This window comes from Nuphar pumila, chromosome 9, assembly GCF_984573655.1.
Source record: "Nuphar pumila chromosome 9, dmNupPumi1.hap1.1, whole genome shotgun sequence".
NCBI lineage: Eukaryota > Viridiplantae > Streptophyta > Magnoliopsida > Nymphaeales > Nymphaeaceae > Nuphar > Nuphar pumila.
Genome location: NC_143257.1, coordinates 113049933 through 113075635, shown reverse-complemented (window position 1 = coordinate 113075635; position 25703 = coordinate 113049933). Strand labels below are relative to the sequence as shown.

At 37.9% G+C, this 25703-nt stretch overlaps 1 protein-coding gene across 1 annotated transcript; it reads right to left on the bottom strand.

Moving 5' to 3' along the window:
- Positions 1 to 850: 850 nt before the first annotated feature.
- Positions 851 to 23861, bottom strand: LOC149828916 (protein DETOXIFICATION 42-like). The gene is made up of 13 exons (XM_090016997.1): positions 23122 to 23861; positions 22648 to 22769; positions 21956 to 22162; positions 21606 to 21787; positions 9439 to 9574; positions 5307 to 5403; positions 5120 to 5220; positions 4227 to 4390; positions 3413 to 3484; positions 2339 to 2455; positions 1671 to 1766; positions 1377 to 1495; positions 851 to 1227 (listed from the first exon to the last, which is right to left on the bottom strand). The coding sequence occupies exons 1-13, from the start codon at positions 23223 to 23225 to the stop codon at positions 1185 to 1187; spliced, it is 1560 nt and encodes a 519-aa protein (XP_089873123.1). The 5' UTR covers positions 23226 to 23861; the 3' UTR covers positions 851 to 1184.
- Between the last annotated feature and the right edge of the window lie 1842 nt (positions 23862 to 25703).

Below are 25703 nucleotides of genomic sequence, written 5' to 3'. Positions count from 1 at the left end.
CTAGAAGAAGCACCTCAAAGACTGGACATGTACCCTTCGGGTGCGCTTGCATCATAGGACAAATGCTGCACGGTGTTTTCCTGGACCCGCTGACTGGTGAATCCCACCAAATAACACTGCACGCGATGTGCAACGTGGATTGTCCAGAATAATCAAACAGTACATACCGTATGCAGGACCGCTTTGTCCCCTGCACAGGTTTGTACAGCGATTCAAACATGCCCTTAAGTTGAAGTCCCGTGAATCCACCCCAATGGCCTTGGGGTGGTTTTCTTCAAGATAAAAATGACAAACACATTCGATAACGTGTATGAGATGGGGGTATCGTCGGATGCCTCATCATCGGACAAGGTCATCGGACAAGGCCCCACCGCTGATCATACGTGCGTCCGCTCGTTCAACACAGTAACGTTGTTCGACGTTACTCCCGTCTCACATGTATGAACCTTCTTGGTTCTGTCTTTCAAGCCAAAATCCGAAGAGAGGAAATAAGAAACCCAAAAGTCTTCATTTTGTTCATAGGAGCTTTACTGGCATTTCAACTGCTGCTATAGCGCAGTCAATTTGCTTCCTAACATTTTTGATAAAATTCTCGTCTTAAGACTGTCCCACAACGAAAGCCAGGAACCAGAATTGCTTAAGTGCTGTCAAGCTCGGTGCAAGTAATATATTAGAAATGATAAATAGCATGCCTTTCCCTCGAGAACTAGACACAGCCAATGCAAAGCTGGCCATACAGTTTTAACCTCAAGCAGTAGATCTCGTTTGCCACTGATTCATAACAAGCTCTCTCTCTCTCTCTCTCTCTCTCTCTCTCTCTCTCTCTCTCTCTCTCTCTTTGGGCATCATATGCTTACAGCTCAAGCTTAAATATACAAAGTCAACTTTGCATGTGTACACATGCAAGAACATGCTTACATTTTGATTGTCATTGTGAGAAAACATTTTGTGACTGATTCTGAAATTGAAGCATAAGCCCGGGAAATCACCTGCAACGGGCACAGGGGTAGTCAGCTTTTTCTTTTGTTCTTTTTCCCTTCTCCGAAAGCCTGCTTCATTAGTCCTGATAATCCCCAACATGAGGCAGCACAACAATCTAGACTTGATTTTAAGCTCCAATGCTGGTCGCTATATCACTACTCAATGTGTAACTGCATACACAAATTACAATTTTTGACGGACAATCAACTCCTCAAAAAGCTCCAAGGTCCCCTTGCTGTCCCGATCCTACACCAAAGTCACGAGTATTCTTAAGCTTATTTGCTTTCATAAGATTGAAGAACTGTTACATGCCAGATATATATATATATATATATATATATATATATATATATATAGAGAGAGAGAGAGAGAGAGAGAGAGTTGTATTGACGAACCTCCAGAATCCCGCAAACATTCGAAGGCTCATGTAAATTGTCAGCCCAATCCAGATGCCAATGAATCCATGAGTTGACAAAATTAGCAGACACAAGATGCTCAAAATGGATACTGTAACCTGAAAACCAAGAACAATTTTCAATACATTACTAGATGAATAAACACACAGGCACAGTACCAAAATTGACGTCCAAGAGTATTCCATTTGCTAAAATATTCTTTTGGGCATTGTTAACGTCCAAGTATATATATATATATATATATATATATATATATACGTGGCCATAACTCACCATGGAGTATGCTGAATAAGCAAAATCAGATGCGCCAAAATTGATTCCGTCACACACAAAAGCGATTGAATTAATTGGTTGAGTGACTGCAACAAACTGATCATTGTAAGAAGTTAGTGTAAAGCCCAATGACATAGGTGAAGGAAACATAAAAAAATCACATGATCCAACTCTTGGCATGAGGACCAAATTTAGTTCAGTCAGTCTACTACATAAAATAAGATCACAGGCACGGTGGCAGACCTGGTGCCCTGAGGATGACAGAATCTGACAATCCATATAACATAGGCACTTCAACCAACCCTTGCACAGGTGTTGTATCTGTATTGGTACTGGGTACTCCGGGGTATGAGTCAACTGGGTTTCACACAACCCAGCCCATTTTATCCATTTCTGTAGTTTTAAGCTCGTCATAAAAAATATCTAGTGCTATTAGGATGTAAACGCTTAGGATTCAGGTCCATTATTCTAATCTCTAAAAAAAAAGTATACATGGATATAAATGAAGCTGTGATCCATGTGGGAACAAACCATGCATCATGGTCAATCCCACAGACCACATGTCGTAAGACACCAAAATCTGGCACACAACAGTATAAATAGAGCCGATTTGCAAGCAGTCAATTTCTCAAATGCAAGAGAAAGCAAATTGCAAAATCTATACATACCGGGATCCCAATACGCATAAGCTGTAAAACATGTGGATCTTTCGTGAACAATCTAGATGCAAACTGTAAGCCAACTCCAAGAACTGCTGATAGAATCAATCCGAGTACAAAACCCAGCTGCAGTATCATGACAAGAAAGCAGTGAGCATTCAGAGCTGGACGTACGCAGTTTCCAGGGCAACATTTTAAGGTTGAAAGTTGGCTCAAAATTCAATACTTCTATGAATTCCTTAGGCCAATTTCCAACTCCTGGCGATATAATATTCATCCCATTTAAACAAGAAAGTGGAAGCAAAAATAATAAAGGCTGGAAATTAACAGCATAGAGTTGAATCCCTTTTCATTTACAAAGAACAAGGTTTCAGATTGTCATTTCCACCTTTTGGAAAAGTGCAGCATCTCAGGCTTGTGGTTTTTCTATATTTCTTCTTATTATTATTTTTTATAAAGCTACAAACAAAGAAGTCCTAAATAAGGAAAAACTTGATGAATTGAATCCATCAGACACTGAAGCTCCTAGATATTGTACACACACAAAAAAAAAAGAACAGTAATATGAACTTTGAACCACAAAGAGATGGGATGTCATACCAGTAGTAATGCATGAGAGACTAAAAGTCAATAAAATACTCGCATTTTTAAAAATTCATATAAAACCATTTTATACTATATCCAAATTTAAATTTTCTAAAATATTTAGAATTGTAGACAAACTTAACTACAACAAGAAAAACGTTTAATCTAGGAAGCCAAGGAGTTCTTTAGTAAAAATTGCAAATGAGTGGGTATAGATGCCTCAAAAGCTTAGATCTATCCAAATATGTTGGATACTTTAAGAGCCAAAAACAGTAGTTGAGAATCGCCCAAGGATCAGAATTGCCAAATGTCATACATTTACACAACTGGCTGGTGGAATATCCAGGTAACATGTGGGCGAACATTGATTATCAATTGAACAAGTTTTGTGACTTAAAGCTAAGACCCTGCTGCTATCTGAATTGATCGTTATCAGCCAACAAATATGCACTGAAACAAAAACATGATAAATTGATGATATTTCTGAATTCAATTTACCTGCAAAATTCTGGATGCAGCGGTTTTTGCCTTATCATGTTCTCCTTTGGCAAATGCACCTGCAAGTATTGCCTAGCAGGAAGTTGAAACAAAGAGCAGTTTCAGTATGCAATAGAAGAAAGTGTACACGACAGTGACTAAGCAAATAACTTAGCTTAACATTCAAATTATGGTCAGAGTCAGACAACGTTGGGTGCCTACCGCGCTTGGATAGGGGTTTTCAGGTTGTTTTTCAAAATGCTGACCCTACAGATGTGTTCTGCATGATCGAGTTGGTAGAAAATCATACTTGGATCATGTTTTTTTGAGAAAAAAATGATTTTTTAAGCATTGAATATTTTTAAAAATTGTAGACCATTGATTTTTTAATCTTATAAAAACCTAACTTGGTGTTGGAATCGGACCATCCAAAAGTCAATTCCCACAAAATCAAGCATGTAGATCACATCTGTATGGTCAGATTTTAGAAAAACTAGAAACAATCTTTCTAAAGCTCGGTAGGCGCGCGGTAGGCACAAAAAACATCAGGCACCTACCCATCTCTCTCTCTCTCTCTCTCTCTCTCTCTCTCTCTCTCTCTCTCTCTATATATATATATATATATATATATATATATATATATATACATATATATATATATAGAGAGAGAGAGAGAGCTGTTAAATTTCAACAGTTTACTTTCCTCCCATTCAGCAAACAAACACAAATAGTTCAATATATAAAAATGCACCTGAATGGAATATGCATGTGTTTTTTTTTTTTGGCCGCAACAATTGCAGTGCCTATATGCTTCAATGAAAGGCATAGAGCTTACCTGCCCAGCAATAGCTAAACCATCAGCAAGGAGTGAAGTTGCTAACCATATCTGCAAACAGACTTGAAATGCTGCCATTGGAATTGATCCTTCACGTGCAGCCAAGGAGGATGCTAATGTAACACAAAATGTTACAGCTATTACCCTGGCAAGTAGTAGAAAACCTACTAACACACCAAAAAGCAGGATTAGGGGAACTTGTCGAACACAGTGCAGATGAATGGTGCTTTGATAATCTTAATGTCCAAAAAGTAAAGATAATGAAAATAAGGAAAGGTATGCATGTGTGCGTCTGTTTTTTATTTATTTCAACAAGAAAGGATCAGGCATGAGGAAAGGACAATTAAGGTTACTAGGGTTGTAGAACATCACTTGCTTGAAGAACCAAACGGTGTCCCTGTATGTGTTGGGTAAGGTTGCATGTGCTAACCTTTTCCAGAGTCTCCACAAAGAAGTACCCACATCATGCAAATACTATCTATAAGCTTTGGCCATTTTAAGCAATTACAAAGTACCAAAAACTGATAATATGTTACACATTCCCTTTCCCAAATGAAGGGTTAAACATGTATATAGCTCATGATCTCCAAATCTAGTATCATACTTTTGTGGTTGGTGAATGAAGTGAACCCATTTTGAAAATCAGTAAAAGTTACTCCAACAACATTTTCTCGGAAAACACGTGTTTTCTCAAACGAAAAAAGGGCCGTGTATTGTGTGCAAACTGCAAACGTTTTGAAACTTTGTAGTACATAGATACTCTTTAATAGAAAAACATCTTACCAGTACTCAAAAGGAGTATAGAGTTGCAGGTCTTGATAATTACAAAAAGCATATTGTCAAAACTTTACACCAATTTCCAAAAAGGATATTTGAAAAGAAATATGCCTTACCACTTTTCAGAAATCGACCAAATTCTAGTTCTTTGATGCTAGCTGGCAAGAGTTCAACTTGAATGCTTAATTTCCACAGCAATACAAATAGAATCAAATACCTGTTGTACAAGTGCATTCACATTAAGCACAAAAAATTGATTAGTGTTACTAGAAAATAGTTCCAAACTTCCAAGGCAATACTTACTGAGAAGTAACATGAGCAATTGCTGCACCAGTAACACCTAACCTAAATACGAAGATAAGAATTGGATCTAAAATAATATTTGTCACATCTCCAGCCACTAGAAAAGAAATTTTGTCAGCAACAAAGAAGTACAAGAATATGTAAGTACTTGAAAGAAATAATGGGCAGAGCAGAAAATATAGACCCATTTGGGAAAAAGACAAAAATAATAATACTAGTAACCATAGGAAGATCCAGGCAAGAAAATTAAGGATGGCAAATGAGATAATGAAAGGTATAGCAATTTATATGCAGAAGGAGGGTATAATGATAAAATCAGTATAAGAAAATCCGACAGCATCAAAGAAAATTTCCTTAAGAAATTTTAAGGCATAGAAGTTCTTTAAAGCATCTGTGCTTCCTAGGAAGAAGAATAAATGTGACAATTTTGATATGCACCTTTCTTGCCTATTAGGATGCACAAACATATTTTATTCAGGACTGATGGATCTGCTTACCATGTCATTTGACTACAGATAAATATCAAGCTGAAATATGAGCAGGTTAGTTTAGTACTTTGACAGATTAGTGTTTATAATGAATGCATAAAGCATTCATGTTACTGCACCCCTGCCTAAAGTTAGAATTAGTCACTGAAATCTTAGAATATTTATGAAAGTATCACATTTTTAAAGTTTTTTTTTTTTTGAGAAAAAAGAAAACACTATTTTTTTAGACCCTAACAAGGAATGGGAAGAGTATTAGGGAGTGGAAGCAACCCACGACCTCTTTGGTTATCTCCTCGACCTCTTCCCCGTTCACCTCGTATGCCTCCTTTGCTGCACATTATGACTATCCGTTGTGGCTGATGAGTGCTTCGTCAATCCTGTCAGATTCATCTCAAACTGAAGCAATTTTGGGTGCAAAGCCTCAAAGGTAGGCAGCTCATCAAAGCACGACAAGGTGGTGTAGAAAACATTATAATCAGGTCCTAATCCATTGAGAGCTTGTTGCACCTTGTCCTTATCAAGAACCTCATATCCAACCATGGCTAATTGATCTGTAATTTCTTTCATCTCATTAAGGTACTCCATGATTGACATAGAGCGCTTTTTAAGATTCAAGAATTCCTTCTTTAAAAACATGATCTTTGCCTCTAAAACTTGTGCATAGGTTTGCATCAGCCTAGCCCATAGCTCCATAGTTGTGCAGTCATCAGGAATGCTCACTAAAACCTCCTGTGACAGAGTGGACGTGATATAAGCCATCACTGATTGATCACGCTTCATCCAGGAAACATAATCTGAATTTCGAACAGATACTGTAGTGATGACAACCCCTTTTTCGTCATTTTCTTCCCGCAAAATGAATTCTGGTGGGATCTTAATCGACCCATCCAGGTGCCCAGAAAGATCATGACTACGGATGAAAGGTAGAATTTGCCATTTCCAAATGAGAAAGTTCAAAGAATTTACTTTTTTAGAAACTAGTTGATTTAGAAAACTGGCTGAAAGAGTTGAAGAAGACTGATGGTTGTGATTGTGATTTTTCAGAGATCCAAAATCGATTTGGAACCAAATCGACAAGGATAAAACGATAAGAATGAGAAGGGAATAAAAGATCAGGAAGGAGAAAGCGATAAGAATGAGAAGGGAATAAAAGATCAGGAAGGAGAGAGGAAGTAAATTAGATCTTTCCAGACTTACCTGAATGAGAAGATTGAGTTCCAACCATGCTCTAATACCATGAAAATCAGATCACGTCACCTGAAACACTAGAGAGAAGAACAGAGAAAAGGCGAGACAAAGGGGTTGCATCGAAAATTTTCCCACACACGACAGGGTTATGGGTTTCCTTTTAATCAACATAATCATATTTTTATGTTACAAATATGCCCTTAATTCACATACATAAGCAACAACAATTAATAGGGGTAAAATAGACAAAATAATATAACACACCGAAATATAACATGCTGGGACGTGATGTAAAGCTGTGATCTAGATCCAAACCCATCACGTATCAATAAATATTGATGATGAACCTCAATCCAATATCCGAGGTGGTGAGCATGGTCATGGAGGACAAAAAGCACGTGATGATGCAGAAAGTTATCGATCTATTGCTGACTTAAAGGGGAAGAGAAAGATGACAAATTAATGAACTTTTGAATTATTAATTATTATTTTAATGATGTAGTTGGAGTAGTCCAACTTAGAATCTTTTATGTTACTTTTTTTGTAATGGTCTTGTAATATTTTGTTGGTTTGATATGTATTTTTATTTTGAACCTTGCATAATGAAGTGAAGTAGTGGATTATGTTAATTTTAAGTTTATAGTTTAGAACTTTATAGCTTATAATTTACAGTTTAGAACTTTATAGCTTATAATTTACAGTTTAGAACTTTATAGCTTAAAAATTTAACCATATCTCTATGTAATCTTTGAGTTTAATGATTTCTCATTTTCTATGTTGCAGAGATCACAAGATTTACAACAATCACAACATCAAATAACAAGTCATTTGATTCTTTTGTTGAAAAAGATACGTTTTTTAATCAAATTTATTTGTTTTCTTAATGCATTATTTAGTGTTTGCATGCATTTGTTAAATGGTTGCAACAAGAATGTGAATTATGATCTTCTCTCGATGTATTATTTTTTAAATGCTTGACAGTTGCAATATGATGCATTTGTTAGATAATTGTAACTTATATTATTTATTGTCTTAGATACATGTTTTATTTTGTCAATGATGACATGAATCTTATTTTTTGATAAAATAAAAATATATATTTATATTTTTGCTTCCCTTTTGATTCTTATTCGCTTTCATTTCGCTTCTCACTCGAATCCTATGTCGCTTCCTTCTTAGGTCGCTTCCGGTTCGCTTCCTAGGTCGCTTCCGGTTCGCTTCCTAGGTCGCTTCTTGGTTCGCTCCTAAGTCGTCCCGCACTTCTTGCTTCCTAAAATTTTAGAAGTGTCTCGCTTCCCGCTCCCGCGACTGGCAACTCTGGTTCAAACACCTTTTTTCGCTGAACTGCTATTTTAAACTCTGATAAATGAATGATTATAATGCTTTCAAAATTTTCCTAAAAAGTTACAAGTCCGAGATTTTGGGAGCGTTACAAAAGGACCTAATCATTTCAAAAATAAGATCTCAAAATTTGTGAACTCCTCAGGTTTGAAGTTGGTTATGGCTGATTCAGTTTGCTATATGTTCCATTGTTGAAATGATGTTTGTTTGACAAACTGGAAACCCATTTAGGTACTTTGGGTATATTTATGAATTACTTAGTAGGTCTCATCGTCGAAGATGATAATCTGGATTCTGGAAACAAATTTAGGTACTTTGGGCATCTTTACCTTCTCTATAAAAGGGTTAGGCATCTTATTTTAAGAGTTCCCCGCTTAAAGTGCAATTCAGTATAGGATTTGTGCTCTTTTGGATCCTTCTTACAGTGGCTTCTTGGGTTTCTTTTTTTCCTCCTTAGACATTCTTTTAGTTACAATTATGAGTCTTGGTTAGGGCTGGTAAATGAGCTGAATCAACCAAAAATAGGCTGGTCAGGCTCGATTCATTTACCACCAGGATGCAGATTGGGCTTGTATCTAGCCGAGACGAGCTCAAGCTCAAGACAAGCCAAAGCTAAAAGAGCTGAGCCTGAGCTGGCTCATGTAAAAAGGGTTATATGCATTTTGGAGAGTGAAAACAATAAGATTCGAGCACTCGATCTGCTATTTGACAGCCACGTATTCTAATTACATGTACCATATTGTTTTTGTGCCATTTTTATCACAGTGAAAACCTATATATTACATCCACATGAGCTGAGCTGAGCAGAGCCAAACACCCTCTTTTCATGATCGAACCGTTTAAGGTAAAGAAGCTACTTGTAGTTTGGCTCTCCATCTAAACAACCTAATCACGAATGAGTCCAGGACAAGCTGAACTAAGCCAAGCCAAGAGCTGGTCAGTTTGTTTCATAGCCCTGCCACGGAGCGTTCTGAATATTCTTGCTATGATTCTGCATTCTCTAACAATCAAATTTAAACTTTTGTGGTCTAGAAAATGAAAGGTGGTTGTTAAACCTGATTCAACCAAATAATAAATGACCCATATAAGAAACTTGTCATAAATTTAAGATTTACCAGTGGCATATAAAGGGGTCTTAGTATCTTTGAAACCACGAAACACCCCTTGACAGGCTAAAGACAAAAGAACTGCAGGAGCACCAAGTGATCTTAAAGTCAGGTAACTACGCGCTGGACTTAACATAGGTGATCCCTGTCATAAAAAACAAAAAACAGAAGCATCATTACACATACAAATTACATCAATAGAACAACCTGTCAGCAAACATAAATGATCAATAAAAAATAAAAATATAACTATTCCAAGTGTGTTCACATGTACGAAATAGGAGAAAAGAGATTAAGATTCCACAATGTTAAAAAAAGAAAAAAAATACACATCCATATCATCTTTCATTATACATCTTGATAGTTTCTGTTAACCAATAACCAATGTCCCACAAAGAAAGAAATTATGCATTAGCCATATGTTACTTGCCAGTATTATTTCTATCACAAGTGAATAATCCAAAGTATAGAAACGCACAAATAATATTCCTCAACCAGTTCCTCTTTAATATTTTGGGGGCTCATCTAGAAGACATTCATATAAAAAGAAAATGTGTATAATACAGAAAAATTCATGTATCAAACATTACATTTAGAGATATGCACTGACAAAAACAAATAAATATGTATTGTCAAAAGTTCAGCTAAAAGCACCTAGTGACGTTTTAGATGACTCTAACATCCAAATCATGGTCACAGAATCCACTGAACTTTCCAGTGTACTGCAAAATAGTTCAAAAGTTCATTCTCGACACAATTGCTGAAACCACTGAATCCATTACTCTATTATTGAGCCCTTAAATTAAAATGAAAAAACAAAAAAGAACCACTTTTTCGTACATGAAGTCCTAAACTTCTATGTTTTATATCATCCATTGCAAACATTCACTCACATGCACACACACTGTAACACTCATAATATATATATATATATATATATATATATATATATATATATATATATATATATATATATATATTAGTTTTGGACCTAGGTTGGATCCGACCAGATCTGGGTCTACCCCCCCCCCCCCTCTGACCGATTTCTCCCGTGCGCAGCCCTGACCCCCTAGCCTCCCCCGACTCCCATCGCCTCTCTCCCCTTGAGCGACCTCCTCCCTCTTCGTCTTCTTCCCCGTCTTGCCGAGGCACGACCTGTGCCCCTTCTCTCACCCTGATTCCCTCTCTCCCCTTGCGTCTCCCCCTTAGTCAAAGGCCTGTAAAAATCTCTATAAAAGAGATTTTGTGTATAAACACAATGCTAGAAACACGAAGTGCGCACAAAGGAGAACTCTCACAAGTGCACAAAGGCACGGATACACATGCACAAAAGCATAAAAAATATCAACTTCAATATATTGGGTCCCAAAAGGGGCTTTACAAAAAGATGACAAAAGCTAAAGGGGATCACCTCTATTTATAATGTAAAGGAGACATGGGGGGGCTCCAATATTGGAGCCCCTCCAACGGTTAGAAATATAACAGTTGGAGGGGGCTCCAACATGTGCATTGAGGGCCCCCTCATGTCACATCAATCCAAAAAACAAAAAAAGAAGAAAAAGTAAAATGAAAAATACAAAAAAGAAATTGGAAAAAGTACAAACATATTCTCAAGTGAGAATATGCGTAAAACACATGAAATTACATAAATACCCTTAGAGGGTTTGAGAATATATATATATATATATATATATATATATATATATGAATATATATAAAAGAGAGACTACATTTTAACAAGGCCAACCTTCTCACCGAAGGCACCTGAACCCCCAGATACGCTCCCTCTCGCCTCAACTCCCCTGTTCCTCTCCTCTTCTCTCTCCTCCCTAAGTGGCACCAACCCTCCTGCCTCCCCCTTTCTCTGTGTGGCGCCGACCCTCCTGCCTCACCCTCTCTCTGTTCTCCGTGTGTGGCATTGGCAAGAGGGCACTGACCCTCCTGCCTCACCCTCTTTATGTTCTTCTCCGAGCGGCGCCTGCAGGAGGGTGCCGACCCTCCTGCCTCCCCCATCTCCCTAAGTACTTTCCCCGTTTTCCCTGGGCGGCGCCAGCAGGAGGGTGTCGACCCTCCTGCATCCCCTATCTCCCTGAGTACTTTTCCCGTTTTCCCTGGGCGGCGCCGACAAGAGGGTGCCGACCCTCCTACCTCCCCTTATCTTCGGGACGGCATCAACAGGAGGGTGCCAACCCTCCTGTTTTCTCCCCCTTGCTTTGAATGGCACCAGCAAGAGGGCATCGACCCTCCTGCCTTTTTTCCCCCTTTTCGGTATGGCACCGATAGGAGGGTACCAGTCCTCCTGCCTGTTAAATTGTAATTCATAAGACAATGTATTTTCTATATATATTTTATATATAAAAGAAGATACATATACATATATATATATATATATATATATATATATATATATATTTCATATATATGTACATGTATCCATCTACTTGTATATATAAAATATATATTTCTTTCTTGTATTAGCTATAGGGGTATTTTAGTCATTTCTACATTTTACGCATATTCATGTTTTTTAATATGATTATAATTCCTCTTTTTTATTTTTTCTTATTTTTGTATTTTTTCATTTCTTTTTTTCTTCTTTTTATATAATGTTTTTGTACACAGTCAGCGATTGACTGTGTACAGTGTACAACAGTCAGCCATTGACTGTTGTACACTGTTTAAAAAGATAGACGTTGGGCTGATTCCCAACGTCTCTAATAAGAGTCGTTGGGAATAGCCCAACGACTCTTTAAGTGTGCTTATAAATAAGGGCTATGTGAGCCCATTGAAGGTGTGTTTTACAGTAAGATGTTGTCTCCTTAAGCTTATAAACACTCTGCATTTATTACACTTCTTTTATGATGTAAAGCTTATAAACATTGTCATTTATTGCACTTCTTTTTTTGTGGTGTAAAGCTTATAAACATTGTGCATTTATTTTCTTGAGTATTTGAAGTATCAAGTTATTTGAAAACTTCATTGTTTGTAAGGATTCTTCACATGGTATCAGAGCAAGGTTGGAGAAAGAAAGATCGTGTGGATTCTCACTTTTTCGGGTGCTTTGAAAAGTGTGCCCTCGATTTTTTGATGATTGGAGTGGATCTTCTTGTTCATCCAATATTTTAGAAGACTCTTCTATTAAGAAAGGTCTAAAAAACCTTTCTGATACGTATTCTTTTTCATCATCTCTCCTCTCTACTAGGTGAAAAAGACTCATTTTTCTCTCGGCTTCAAACTCAATGGGTCCAACTATCACGTCTGGGCCGGAAACATGAAAGCTCATATTAAAAGAAAAGGGCTTTGGGGCTATGTTCAAGGCTCGATTCCCGAACCAAAGCCAAAGATAACCTTGATGGAGAAAGGAGAAATAAAAATCCTTGAAAGCAAAGAAAGAGCCACGGCTCTTGAAGACTGCACTAAAAAACATGAAGAATGGGAGATGAGGAATTTTAAAATCCTCTCATGGATTTTCTTATTCGTAGAAACAAGAATTAATGCCAATATTATCAAGTTTAAAAAGGTTTTTCAATCGTGGGAGTACCTTGAGAAGATGTACACCTCTAGGGACTTGACCCATAAATATTACCTCCAAAAGAGGGCGCTAACTCTTTATCAAGAAGAGATGACTATAAGGGAGTATTTTGCCGAACTCTCTTCTATTTGGGATGAGCTTGCTATGCTCGAACCCAAGTGGAGTAGAGAAGCCATAGAGCTTCGTCATAAACAATTGGAAGAAGATAGATTTTTTAATTTTTTTAATGGGCTTATGCCTGAATTCGAATAAATCTGGTCTTCTCTTTTATCCGCCTTCACTTCCCCCTCTCTTGAAGATGTAATTACTAAACTGAGTGGGGAAGAGACTCGCATGGGTATAAGCAAGAACAACCCAAGTGTTCTAGCTACACCTTCTAATAATGAAGAAAATTAAGGAGTTAATGTTGTCTCAAGACCGGGGAACAACTTAAGGACCTACAAGCCTCCTCACTTCAAGAATCAAAACTCAAGTGGTCGAGGAAAGAAGGATTATAGCAAACTTTTATGCCATTTTTGTAAGGAATCGGGGCATATCAAGCCTATTTGCCCAAAGTAAAAAAAGTTACTTGCCATGGCTACTACATCCCAACCTCAAAAGGAAGAGTGCTCGTCATCTTCAAATGGAACTCTCTCATTGCAACAAATCGTGAATGCACTTCAATCTCTTCTAAAAGGGGCTATTTCTGGAGCCGCCATGTCAACCTCTTCTCCTCCCGGTAAGACTTCTTGGCTTTTAGATTCGGGTGCTTCTTTTCACATGACCCCAAGTTTTAGTTCTTTTTCCGAATACTCAAAAAATCCCTCTCCATCTTTTGTTTCAACTACGGATGAAACATCTCTTGAAGTAAAAGGAATATAAAATTTTGAAAAAACAAGGGTTTTTTATTCCAAAAATTAGATTTATACCCAAATTAAATTTAAATTTGCTTTTTGTTTCTCAATTCTCAGATCATGGGTGTGATATAAAGTTTTCATCTAACAAATGTTGGATACAGGATTGTCGGTCCGGGAGATTGATTAGGGAAGGCTCTAGGAAGGGCAATCTATACTATGTCGATTCCCTTCAAATTTCGAAGAACCCGTTTTGTAATGTTGTCCAATAAAAGGATATTAATGTGCGGCACAAGAGACTTGGACATCCAAATATTGCAAAAATTTCTCATTTACCTTTTGTTAAAAGTCTATGTAAAAGTGATTTCACTTGTAACGACTGTATTCTTGGAGAAATAAAAAAATTGCCTTTTTGTCAAAGATCTATGTTTACAACAAAACCTTTTGAAATTATCCATTCGGATGTATGGGGACTGACACCCGTCCTATCAAAAGGAGGATTTGCATATTATGTCATTTTTGTTGACGACTACACGAGATATTGTTGGATTTATTTTCTTAAACACAAATATGAAGTTTTTTCAATTTTTAAAACCTATCATATGATGATTAAAAAACAATTTAATGGGAATCTAAAAATTTTTAGAACCGACTTTGGTGGAGAATACCTTTCAAGTGAATTCAAAAATTATCTTGAAAGTCATGGTATTCTTCACCAGAGATCTTGTCCGAAAACCCCTCAACAAAATGGATTAGCCGAAAGGAAGCATAGATATATAATAAAGACAACTCCAACATTACTTGTTTCTAAAAACATCCTAAAAGGTTTTTGGGTTGAAGCGGCTTTAGCATTTGTCTATCTGATAAATCGACTACCTTCTAAAAACTTGAACAATATCTCGCCTTTTGAAAAATTGTATACCAAAGAACCCGACTATAGTCGGTTGAGAATTTTTGGTTGTAAATGCTTCATTCTTACTGACAAGAACGACAAGCTTTCACCAAAAGCTATTGCCTGCACTTTTTTTGGATATTCCGAAACCCAAAAAGGGTTTTGTTGTTATGATATTAAGAATGACAAGCTATATGTTTTCAGAAATGTGAGTTTTCTGGAAAATGTTAATGGTTTTGAAAGGAGTGAACCCTGTGAAGAAAACATGGATTACTTTTTTTTATTTGAAATGTTAGCACATGATGATGATAGTGATGACGATTTCATTCATAATGACGTCAATGATAAAGAAGATGGCTCTTCCCATCCACCTATATCCCAACATAGAAATGAAAGGAGCATTGAGAGATCCTATAACATATACCCATAGATATAGAAACAGTTTTAGGAGTGCAATTGAAAAATTCAGTAAACCTAGTGGGTCCAATTCAACAAATGATGAAAACCTACGAAGAACTGAGAGAAGTAGAAAGATGCTTTCTAGGTTTATTTCATATGATTCGTTTACTCCTAAACATAGAGTCTGCCTTAGCGCTATTCATTCCTATATAGAACCCAAAAACTTCGAAGAAGCCAAAAAAGAATGATGAATGGCTGAATCAATGGAATGTGAGCTTTCAGCTCTCAACAGGGCAAAGACTTGGGAGTTCCAAGATCTTCCTAAGGGTAAGAAAGCAATTGGGTGTAAATGGGTATTTAAAGTAAAAACTAAGAGCGATGAATCTCTTTAGAGATATAAGGCTCGATTAATGGCAAAAGGATATAGTCAAGAATACGGGATTGACTATGAAGAAACTTTTGCCCCTGTGACCCGAATGGTCATTGTCCAATGTCTCATTATCGTTGCCTCAATCAACAAATGGAACATCTATCAAATGGATGTTAAAAACGCCTTCCTAAATGATGATCTGAATGAAGAGATATATATGGATGTTCCACCAGGAATGAAGACTCCCAAAGGGAAAGTGCTTCGCCTTCAAAAAGCACTTTATGGTTTAAAACAAGCGCCCAAGGCTTGGTATGATAGATTTAACTTTGTAATGTTAAAAAATGATTTTTCTTCCTGTTTCACTGACACTGTCTTATTTGTTAGAAAAACCAATGCAGGGATTGTCATTCTACTCTTATATGTGGATGATATGCTTATAACCGGAAGTGATTCTAAAGGGATTAAAAGCATGAAATCAATTTTGAAGGATAAGTTTGAAATGTCTGATTTGAATTTTCTAACTTATTTTTTTGGTATTGAAGTAGCATACTCTCATAGAGGGTATTTTTTATCTCAAACTAAACTTGCCTCTAAGATTATTGACAGGTCAGGTATTACGGATGATAAGGTTTGTGAAACTCTTGCTATAGTAAGAGCCAAAATGAAGATTGATGATGGTATTCCTCTCTCCGATCCCACCCCCTACAGACAGCTTGTGGGATCTTTGATGTATCTCAGTATTACTAGACCAGATATCTCTCATGCAGTTCATACTGCAAGTCAGTTCCAACATACACCAACATCAGTTCACATGAGTGTCATCTTGCAGATTGTGAGATACATAAAAGGCACACTAAACAAGGGAGTATTTTTATCCTCTTCTTCTGAATTAAAATTAATTGCTTATACTGACTCTGACTGGGAGGTGACCCAAATAACCGTTACTCCAGCACTGGTTTTTGTGTGTTTTAGGAGACTCGCTGATTTCATAGAGATGTAAGAAGCAGGAAAAAGTGTCTCTATCCTCAACAGAAGTTGAATATCGTGCCATGTCGACTACTACCATAAAAATTGTATGGATTCATCAGCTATTAGAAGACATGGGGATCTCAATAGGACTCACCAAGCTATGTTGTGATAACAAGAGTGCAATATACATTGCCAAAAATCATATTTTTCATGAACGGACTAAACACATTGAGATGGACTGTTACTATGTTCGGGAAGCGTATCTAAAAGGAGTTATAGATCTTCTATATGTAACTTCAAAATATCAGTTGGCAGATTTCTTCACCAAAGCTTTGTGTGCTCCGTGGTTCAATTTCCTCCTTGGCAAACTTTCAATCATCTTGCCCTAAGTTTAAGGGAGGGTGTTAAATTGTAATTCATAAGATAATGTATTTTCTATATATATATATTTTATATATATAAAAGAAGATACATATACATATATATATTTCATATATATGTATATGTATTCATCTACTATAAAATATATATTTCTTTTTTGTATTAGTTGTAGGGGTATTTTAGTCATTTCCACATTTTACGCATATTCATGTTTTTGAATATGATTGTAATTCTTCCTTTTTATTTTTATTTTTTTTTGTATTTTTTCATTTCTTTTTTTGTTCTTTTTATATAATGTTTTTGTACACAGTCAGTGGTTGACTGTGTACAGTGTACAATAGTCAACCAGTGACTGTTGTACACTGTTTAAAAAGATAGACGTTTGGTAGATTCCCAACGTCTCTAATAAGAGCCGTTGGGAATAGCCCAACGACTCTTTAAGTGTGCTTATAAATAAGGGCTATGTGACCCCATTGAAGGTGTGTATTAGAGTAAGGAGTTGTCTCCTTAAGCTTATAAACACTGTGCATTTATTGCACTTCTTTTGTGGTGTAAAGCTTATAAACACTATGCATTTATTTTATTGAGTATTTAAAGTATCAAGTTATTTGAAAACTTGATTGTTTGCAAGGATTCTTCACACTGCCTCCCTCTATTTTGCGCAAGCAGGAGGGGCGGTCCTCCTGCCCCCGTGGTTTTTTTTTGAACCCTTTCAGCTGTAGCTGAGAGGGCACCCTAAGCTGGGCTCGGTCTGATGCTAGCCTAGCTAGGTTCGATTATCTCAGCTGGACCGAGACCAAGCCCGGTCCCGTCCAGAGATGGGGCCAGGCTCGGCCTGGCAGCCAAGCCCACCCCCTTCCCCTCTTTTTCTTTTTCCTGTTTTGGTCGGAACCGAGCTCGGCTCGGTTGGGGCCTAACCGGCCCACTCGACCGAGTTGAGTTCAGTCCTTATCGTGCCCAACTCGGCCCCTCCCCACTTGCAGCCAATCAGACTCAGCTGAGCCAGGCTAACCTTGGGTCCCAGCGTGACTTTGCCCCGATTCGAGACCCAGCTCAACCAGGCGGCCCAAACCAGGGTCGGGTTCGGCCTCTACGACATAAACATAACACTAACGCATGATTTTTAAAAGAGGAATTTTCTTGTTCTTATTTTTGCAGTACGACGAATACTTTAGCGCACCCCATCGGCGCAACGGACGCAGCACACACACCAAGGCATAATAAGCCTTTAAAGACCTACACTCGGAATCGTTAACAAGTTCAACCATCTCCGAGGTAGGGGAAAGTTGCATATATATATATATATATATATATATATATACATATATATATATATATATGTGTGTGTGTGTGTGTATGCTTTTAACTCAAGGACGCAGTTTTGCTTATCCTTGTCCATTTAAATTTATGTCATTTACTTTGTCGCCGCGTTGTTACGTGCACAGGATACTTCTTACGCAATTTATTTAACCGATGTACGATTTTGTATATTGTACACTGCTTACGCAATTTATTTAGCCGATGTACGGTTTCGTACATTGTGCACTGCTTACGCAATTTATTTAACTCGATGTGTGGTTTCGCACATCGAGTCTTGCTTTTTATCATTTACTTTGCCGCCGCGCTGTTACGTGCACAGACTACTGCTTACATATTTACTTTGCAGAGGTACAGTTTCTTACCTCATGCACTACTTACGCATTTATTTAGCCAAGGTATGGTTTCGTACTTCATGCATTGCTTATGCATTTATTTAGCCAATGTACGATTTCGTACATTGTGCATTGCTTACGTAATTTATTTAACTGATGTGTAGTTTCGTACATCGTGCATTGCTTAAGCAATTTATTTAGCTGATGTACGGTTTCATATATCATGCACTGCTTACGCAATTTATTTAGCTCGATGTGTGGTTTCGCACATCGAGTCTCACTTTATGTCATTTACATTGTGTACAGTCTTATGTTTGATATACATGTACTACGCCGCCGCACTATAATGTACACAAGCTTATGTTTGACCGCCGAGCTGTAATGTGCACAGGCTTACACTTGCTTTTTAAGAAGTAGATTTGCACATGCTTGCCCAGGCTTTAAAAAAAAGAAATATTTCATGCAAGATTTCAATGTTTGAAAAAATTATTGTTTTGAAAAGCAAAAACAAATATCTGGTGGTCGCCTATTCGCAACCAGGTCTTTCCCTCAACCTTGTGTAGCCCTAAGAGGTACATACAGTCTTTTGTTGTGATATCCGAATGACTCGAATATCCCCGACCTAGAGCACAAGACTTGAGATTTCAAAAGAATGATGAAGTTTTTTTCTGAGAAACCGATACCCCTCTCATCGTAACGGCACTATCAGACATGCACAACATGTTAATACTATGATGATTAGATGAGAGGTTTATGGTAACCTCGTAGCATGCAAATACAAAATGATAAAAAGGAAATCACATAGATAGTGATAAATGAAACATTGAAATTTCTAATGATGTTGGGGTTTCTTGTTGAGAAACTGATACCCCTTTCATCATAGTGGTACTATCAGACATGCGCGTCATGTTAGTACTACGATGATTGGATGAGAGGTTTATGGTAACCCCGTATCGTGCAAATGCACAATGATAAAATGAAAATCACATAAATGTTGATCATTGCCTTCACAGGCAAAGATGCTCGAGTTGGTTTGAAAGACCAGAGGATGTAGAATGGGTCGTCAGTTAAAATAGAACCTGACGTACCCATTCGTCTCTTGGTTCCGTCAAGAGAGAGAATGGGATGGTACAAAAACTCTAATGGACAGATTGTTAACAACTACTCTTCGAGCAAATGACTTGGTGTCCCCAGTCATCAGAGTTAGGGGTCTGGGCTATCAAAAATTATCCTAGGTGGTAGGTCCCAATAACTTCTGCAGAAGTATGGATGCATCCCCTTGAACGAGTGGCATCTAGGGAATTCTCTCTCGTTCATTGATCATCCCTTTAGGAGCAGACTCAGCTAGTTGTACGAAATATCAAAATACATAGTATAACAAACCCCTGAGTAGTCTCAATTATTTCTACATTTCTCTTGTGCGTACCCTCAGGACAGTTTAATATCGAAACAAAGTTATCATGTTCATTTTACTTATTTTGACTTACACACCGCGAAAGGAACAACGTATATGTTAGTTTGGTTCTGAATTTGGTTAGCATGCTCATTATGCTCATTTTGCTTATTCTGAACTGCACATCACGAAAGGAGCAATACATATGTTAGTCTTGTTTCAAATTGTTATATCTATACACCTATCAGATTTTTATCGATCTGACCCCGTTTTATGGGTACAGGTGATGTTTAGGTCGGTACGACAAGAGATGGCACGATGGCGTGATGATATCAAGATGAAACTCTTTCCCTGACGTTTTGCTCTTGAGGACATTTTTGGTATAAAGGTTTCTTTGAAATTCCACTTTTCGTATAAACTGTAAAACCTCGTTTTGAATCTATTTGATTTCAATGAATGTACGGAGTTACAAATCCGTTGTGTAATGGAAAAGGTCAAACGTAATGCGCCCAAGGTCCGTTGACTTGTTATTTCAAACACCTGCTATTTTAAACTCTGATAAAGGAATGATTACAAGGCTTTCAAAATTTTCTTAAAAAGTTACAAGTCCGGGATTCGGGAGCGTTACACATACAGTGGCTTATCTTGTATATTTAAGTACATAGTTAAGCCCATCACTAATGATTTCAGGCAGTGATGATGGTGGCAACTCGTGGGATTGGCCCCAAAATGAAAGACATTAATCTCCCTGTCAATATCTGGTCCTTTTTCAGCTGAAAAACAGCAAGAGCAACAAATGCCTTTTGCAACAATAGATGACTCAAATTTAGACCTTATTTGACAAAACAGACCCTTCTTTTTGAGTGGCATCATTCCAATGTCTGATTGGCAGGAAAACTGAGGCCAGATGGTACCAAAAAAGGCTAGAGTATATAACAACCCATGATATGCTCAAGTGTAGCAACAATTTTCTTCTATATATGACCATATCTAAGCTGCTTTAGACTAAAAAATGTGCATCTTTATTGTTCGCAAGCTTGGCAACCAAGTATTCTCTTTCATCATCCACATGATGTAACCATTGGAAATATAATAATGCAGTAATGCGTTCACTAATTGTAAATTTCTACTTGTCAGAAACAAGAACCGTTTTGAACAATGGGGCATGTGGATACTTGAAAAGAAAATTAATAATTGAGAACTTATTAACAAAAGCACATCTTTCCAAGTATAGACCTTAACTGAAATCACCTCTGGAGATTTATAAGGTCATGACGATAGTTGAGTTAGAAAACAGTCACATTCAATACAGTAGACCTCAACCTGCTTGGATTAAGGTATTTTTCTTTCACTCAAAGTACAATTTGAACAGTCGGGCAAGTAACTATGGATTTGTAGTTGTTTATTTTTCCTGCACTAGCACTTTGTAAAGGCAGTTTTTCAGGAATACATTATCTTATTATTAGAGTTCTCGAGACCACTTTTTCACTAGAACTCACTACTATATGAAAAATTGGTCCAAATAGTTAATACAAAGCATAGTTGTTTCCTACAGGCAACTGAAACCAGTGGATCATAAGAGCAAAATTTTCTTGTGAGATCCCAAAAAGAAATTGTTCGGAGTGGTATACAATCTTTAATAGCAAAGAAAGGATACAATCTTTAAAGAACTCAAAGAGATACAAAATAATAGCAGAGAGAGGAGGACCATAAAAGAGCTTTGATTCTTCAACATCCATTAAAAATTTTACTTACAGAATGAACACCCATGAAATTCAAGGCAGGTTTTGCTCCAATAATAAGAAGTATAGCTTGAAGGAGGCCTAGAATTCCACCAATAATTAATGCGGAAGCCACAGATGGGGAGCGTCTTCTCTCATACCGCATTTTCTGATTCAGACTGGTGATGCATGAAGACTTGTACACCTCCCCAGAGCCTGAAGCAATGAATAGCGCAGAGAAAATAGACAACATAAACTGCATGTAAGTACAATTATTCCATTGAAAAATAATAATACCCACATACACAAAAATATACTAACGCATATTTCCATGCTGTCTACACATCCTTTTATTAGTAAATTAAGTAAACATTCATGACATACCTACTTTTGGCAACATCTCTTTCATCTCTTCTGTTTTTATTCCATTTTCCAATTCTGAGTTACTTAATTCATCAGTTGATGCTTGACACGTAGCATCTTCTTCTGCAACAAAGGATGTGGTGACGCTTACAAGTGGGAAGATTGCAATCCGTGATACTTGATTAAATACTGCAATAGAAACTCCCACAGCAGCTAGTTCTACTGGGCCTGGCATATTGACCAAAGGAAAATGAGGACATAGTCTGAAGAATTTAATAACTAGCAGGTAGAAACATGGACTGTGTAGAAAACATAGAAATACATTGACTAGAAACATTACTGCATGTCCTAAGCATCAAGTGAACAATTTCAAGTGTAAGGGCAACCGACTTATTCACGTATGCACAAACAAGACTTCCCGGCACATTACTAGAAAACAAGGGAGCAAAAGTAGATTTTATTTTTTTCCTTTTTTCATCTCAGAAGATAATCTTAATCACAACCTGCTAATGGGATGCCATTTCAAAAGTAAAAACTTTCATCAAATATTGCTCAATTTAAATACCATTAAACATAATATATATAAAGATGAAGAAAACCATGGACAGTGTCTGACAATTCAAGGACTTGTTATGAATGCCTTTTAAGCTAGAGAAGCCATTGGATCAGCTGGTGGAAGCCAAAAAATACTAACATAAGCAACAGAATCAAACCTATATGACCGATAAATGCTGTATCCACCAAAGAAGCAATTGGGTCAGCTGTCAAAGCCAGTGCTGCAGGAAATGCAATATGTGCTATCTCCACGCCAAGCTTGTCCATCTTAAAAATAAACCTGACAAGAAAAATAAACATTTAGAGAAGCACATATGCTCAAATTAAGAGAGAGAAAAAATCTATCAAAGACTAGAAACAAATGCCATGTCAGTTATCTCAATGCTTCAGACTAGCTACCCAACAAAAAAAAGATTCAGAAAACACAGATGCGGTCAACTGCTAAAAAGGGTCAAAATGAAAGAAGAAATAAGTGATGAAAGGTTTCATAAACTTTCACCAGTTTTTCCTTCATTAAAGTTTCCCTGAAGATTTGGTTCAATGGAAATGCAGGAATCCATGTCCTCGTTTCTAAAGCCAAAATTTGATCAAATTTTCAAACCAAGTGAAGATGAAAAAAACGAACCAATTACCTGACATCCTCAAAGAGAACATGCAAGGGACTTCTGTTTCTCTTTGCAGGTGGAGATCGACCAGCTTTATCTGACATGACTTCCATGCCAGTGTGTTGCTTCATTCACATCACAGGAGTAAAAGTAATACACGCAAATAACCTCCTCACACAGCAGGCATCCAAAGTTGCACCAGCCGATTCATGAAGCTTGTTAACACTAGCATGCAAGTTGTCTCCCTCAAAGACCACGAACAAAGTAACAAAGCGAGCCTTTAATAGTATAAGCACGGAGGGCCAAGAACACTTGCTCACCTCTCCTTTTTCCTCAGTACAGACCTCCACTGCATAAAATTTTGCAGTGAATCAGATGAAACCACTATGAGAAAACTATTCCATGGGGCCCACCACGGAAGCCAACTGAAGAATAATGAATTCTGAACGCCCACAAAGTAAACAGTAAAAATGGACCCCATTAACTGATGACTGGTTCACTCGAAGTACCCAAAAGAAACCATCCCGGACGCATGACCAAACGAAAAAAGGGTAACCCACAAATGATATGAAGCCTAGCATACCAGAATCTGCAGAAATGCAGAAGGAAACGATTCCAAAGGGCCCGGTTTCTCCGCTTTGGTCTGCAAGACAACGATAGAAACTTCCCAGGACGACAACCTTCCAACGAAGAAAGCTCTGTGATTGCTTACCTATTAAGAGAGAAGGCAGAGGAAAGCTGCCTCGCTGCTGGTTTTGACGACCCGCTCTTCTCCGCCCCATGCTTGCCCGGAAGCCAAATGGACGATTAAAGAGATGGACCCGCTTCGGATAATGAAGGAACCAGACGATGCCTGGAATCGAATATAAAAAGCAAAAACGAATTTATCTAATAAAAAAAATTATTTGGGGTTTCCTGGAAACAGACAAAACGCGTTTTTTGACAAAACCGTACCTTTGATATCTTCAAGGAAGAAAGCAGGATCCGAGTTTTGATTGTTCCTCGACTAACCTCTCATGAAACCCATGAAGAGTTGCTCATTGATGACGGAGGATTGAGTGTTTCAGTGGGAGTCCAAATCGCCCAAGTTTTTGGGAAAAGCAAAGTCCCTTCTTTCGTTCTTCTTCTTCATCTTCCTTTATCTGGTTATTCTTCCTGTCCCTGAAACAAAAGAAACGAGATTCTCCGGCGGTAGGGCTTCGAGAAATGAAAAGAATTCGGCTTATGGGGGACCATCGATGTGGGATTTCTCTATCGATCTTTTTGCACATACCCCTTAATCCGAAAACGAACAGCAAACGCCACACGATCCCTTTGGATTCTGGACGAAACCAGCATGAATTGTTCGGGATTCTCCCGAGAAATTATGCGTTTTAAGCTCAATCCGTCCTGTGCTGCTGCTTTTTCTTCGGTTGTTTGATCGAAAAAAAAAAATTGCCTGCGATCCAGATCCTCGATTTCATGTAATCCGAGAGCCCTATTCTAATAAACCCATAATTCTCTGTCTGGGAATTGCCAAATTCTCCAGAAATGGACGATAATCCTCTGCATATTCTGAAGAAATTCGACATCATGCAATTTCTCGATCAAATCTGGCTGAATTTATACAACATTCAAAATCCAAAGATGACAGAAATCTTCTATCATAATCATAAGAGAGAATCATAAATTCCCAAATCTCCAACTTGATTGAGCACAATTTCTTCGCAGAAAACACCTGAGCATGAAAAAAGATGCATATTTTATCATCTGCTTATCCAATGGACGTCAATTCCCAAAATTCTCAACAATTTCCCGCTACGGGTGGAAGGAAAAATCCGATCTCAGTCTAATGAACGTTTCACGCTTGATCTACCGCGGTCTCTCTCAGATCGGCCGGACCAATACGAGAGATCTCCATACTTCTTCTTTAGAAAAAAAAAACGAATTAAATCCCTTAAAAAAACCAGTTTTGCGTCATCACAACCGGAATTTTGCGGAATTTGTTCTTTTTTCAGGGAAAAAGTCGCCCCAAAACTCTACTCCAAAGACAATCCAGCACAATTCATTCCCAATTCTTCCGGATCTACCGTAGGAACCTCGCATCATGCAATCTCCTCACCAAATCAACCCAATTTCTTACGATCAAAACCCTCCGTCGCCCCTTTCTTCACAAATCTCGCATTTCGAGCACCAAGACGGATCCTAGATCTCGATCGTCACCGAAACCGAACGACGGAAATCTCTAGAGGAGGTCGGTCATCCGGTCCGCTTCCGGCCTCATCCTCTCCGTAAACCGAAGAGGTCCCGCCGGACCGACGGTCTGGTGCGGCGTTCAGCCCCTTCCGAGTCAGAAATTCCGGCGACTAGATCGACAGAATCGCGATCAGAGCCATACGTTCGTTCTCGCGCACGCTGGAAGCAAACACACAAACGATCGAATAATCTTGACCGTCAGTTTCCAAAAATCGACGGCCTGGAGTGATGAAAGACCCTCCCTCCATCTCCTTCCAAAATCGCTCGAAATCTTTTTACCGCCAACACAATGCATGTCGTGACGGGTCGGATTCTCTGGATCCAATTGGATTCAGACTTTTGCTTGCTATGGATCCTTTTTTTTTTCAAAGGCA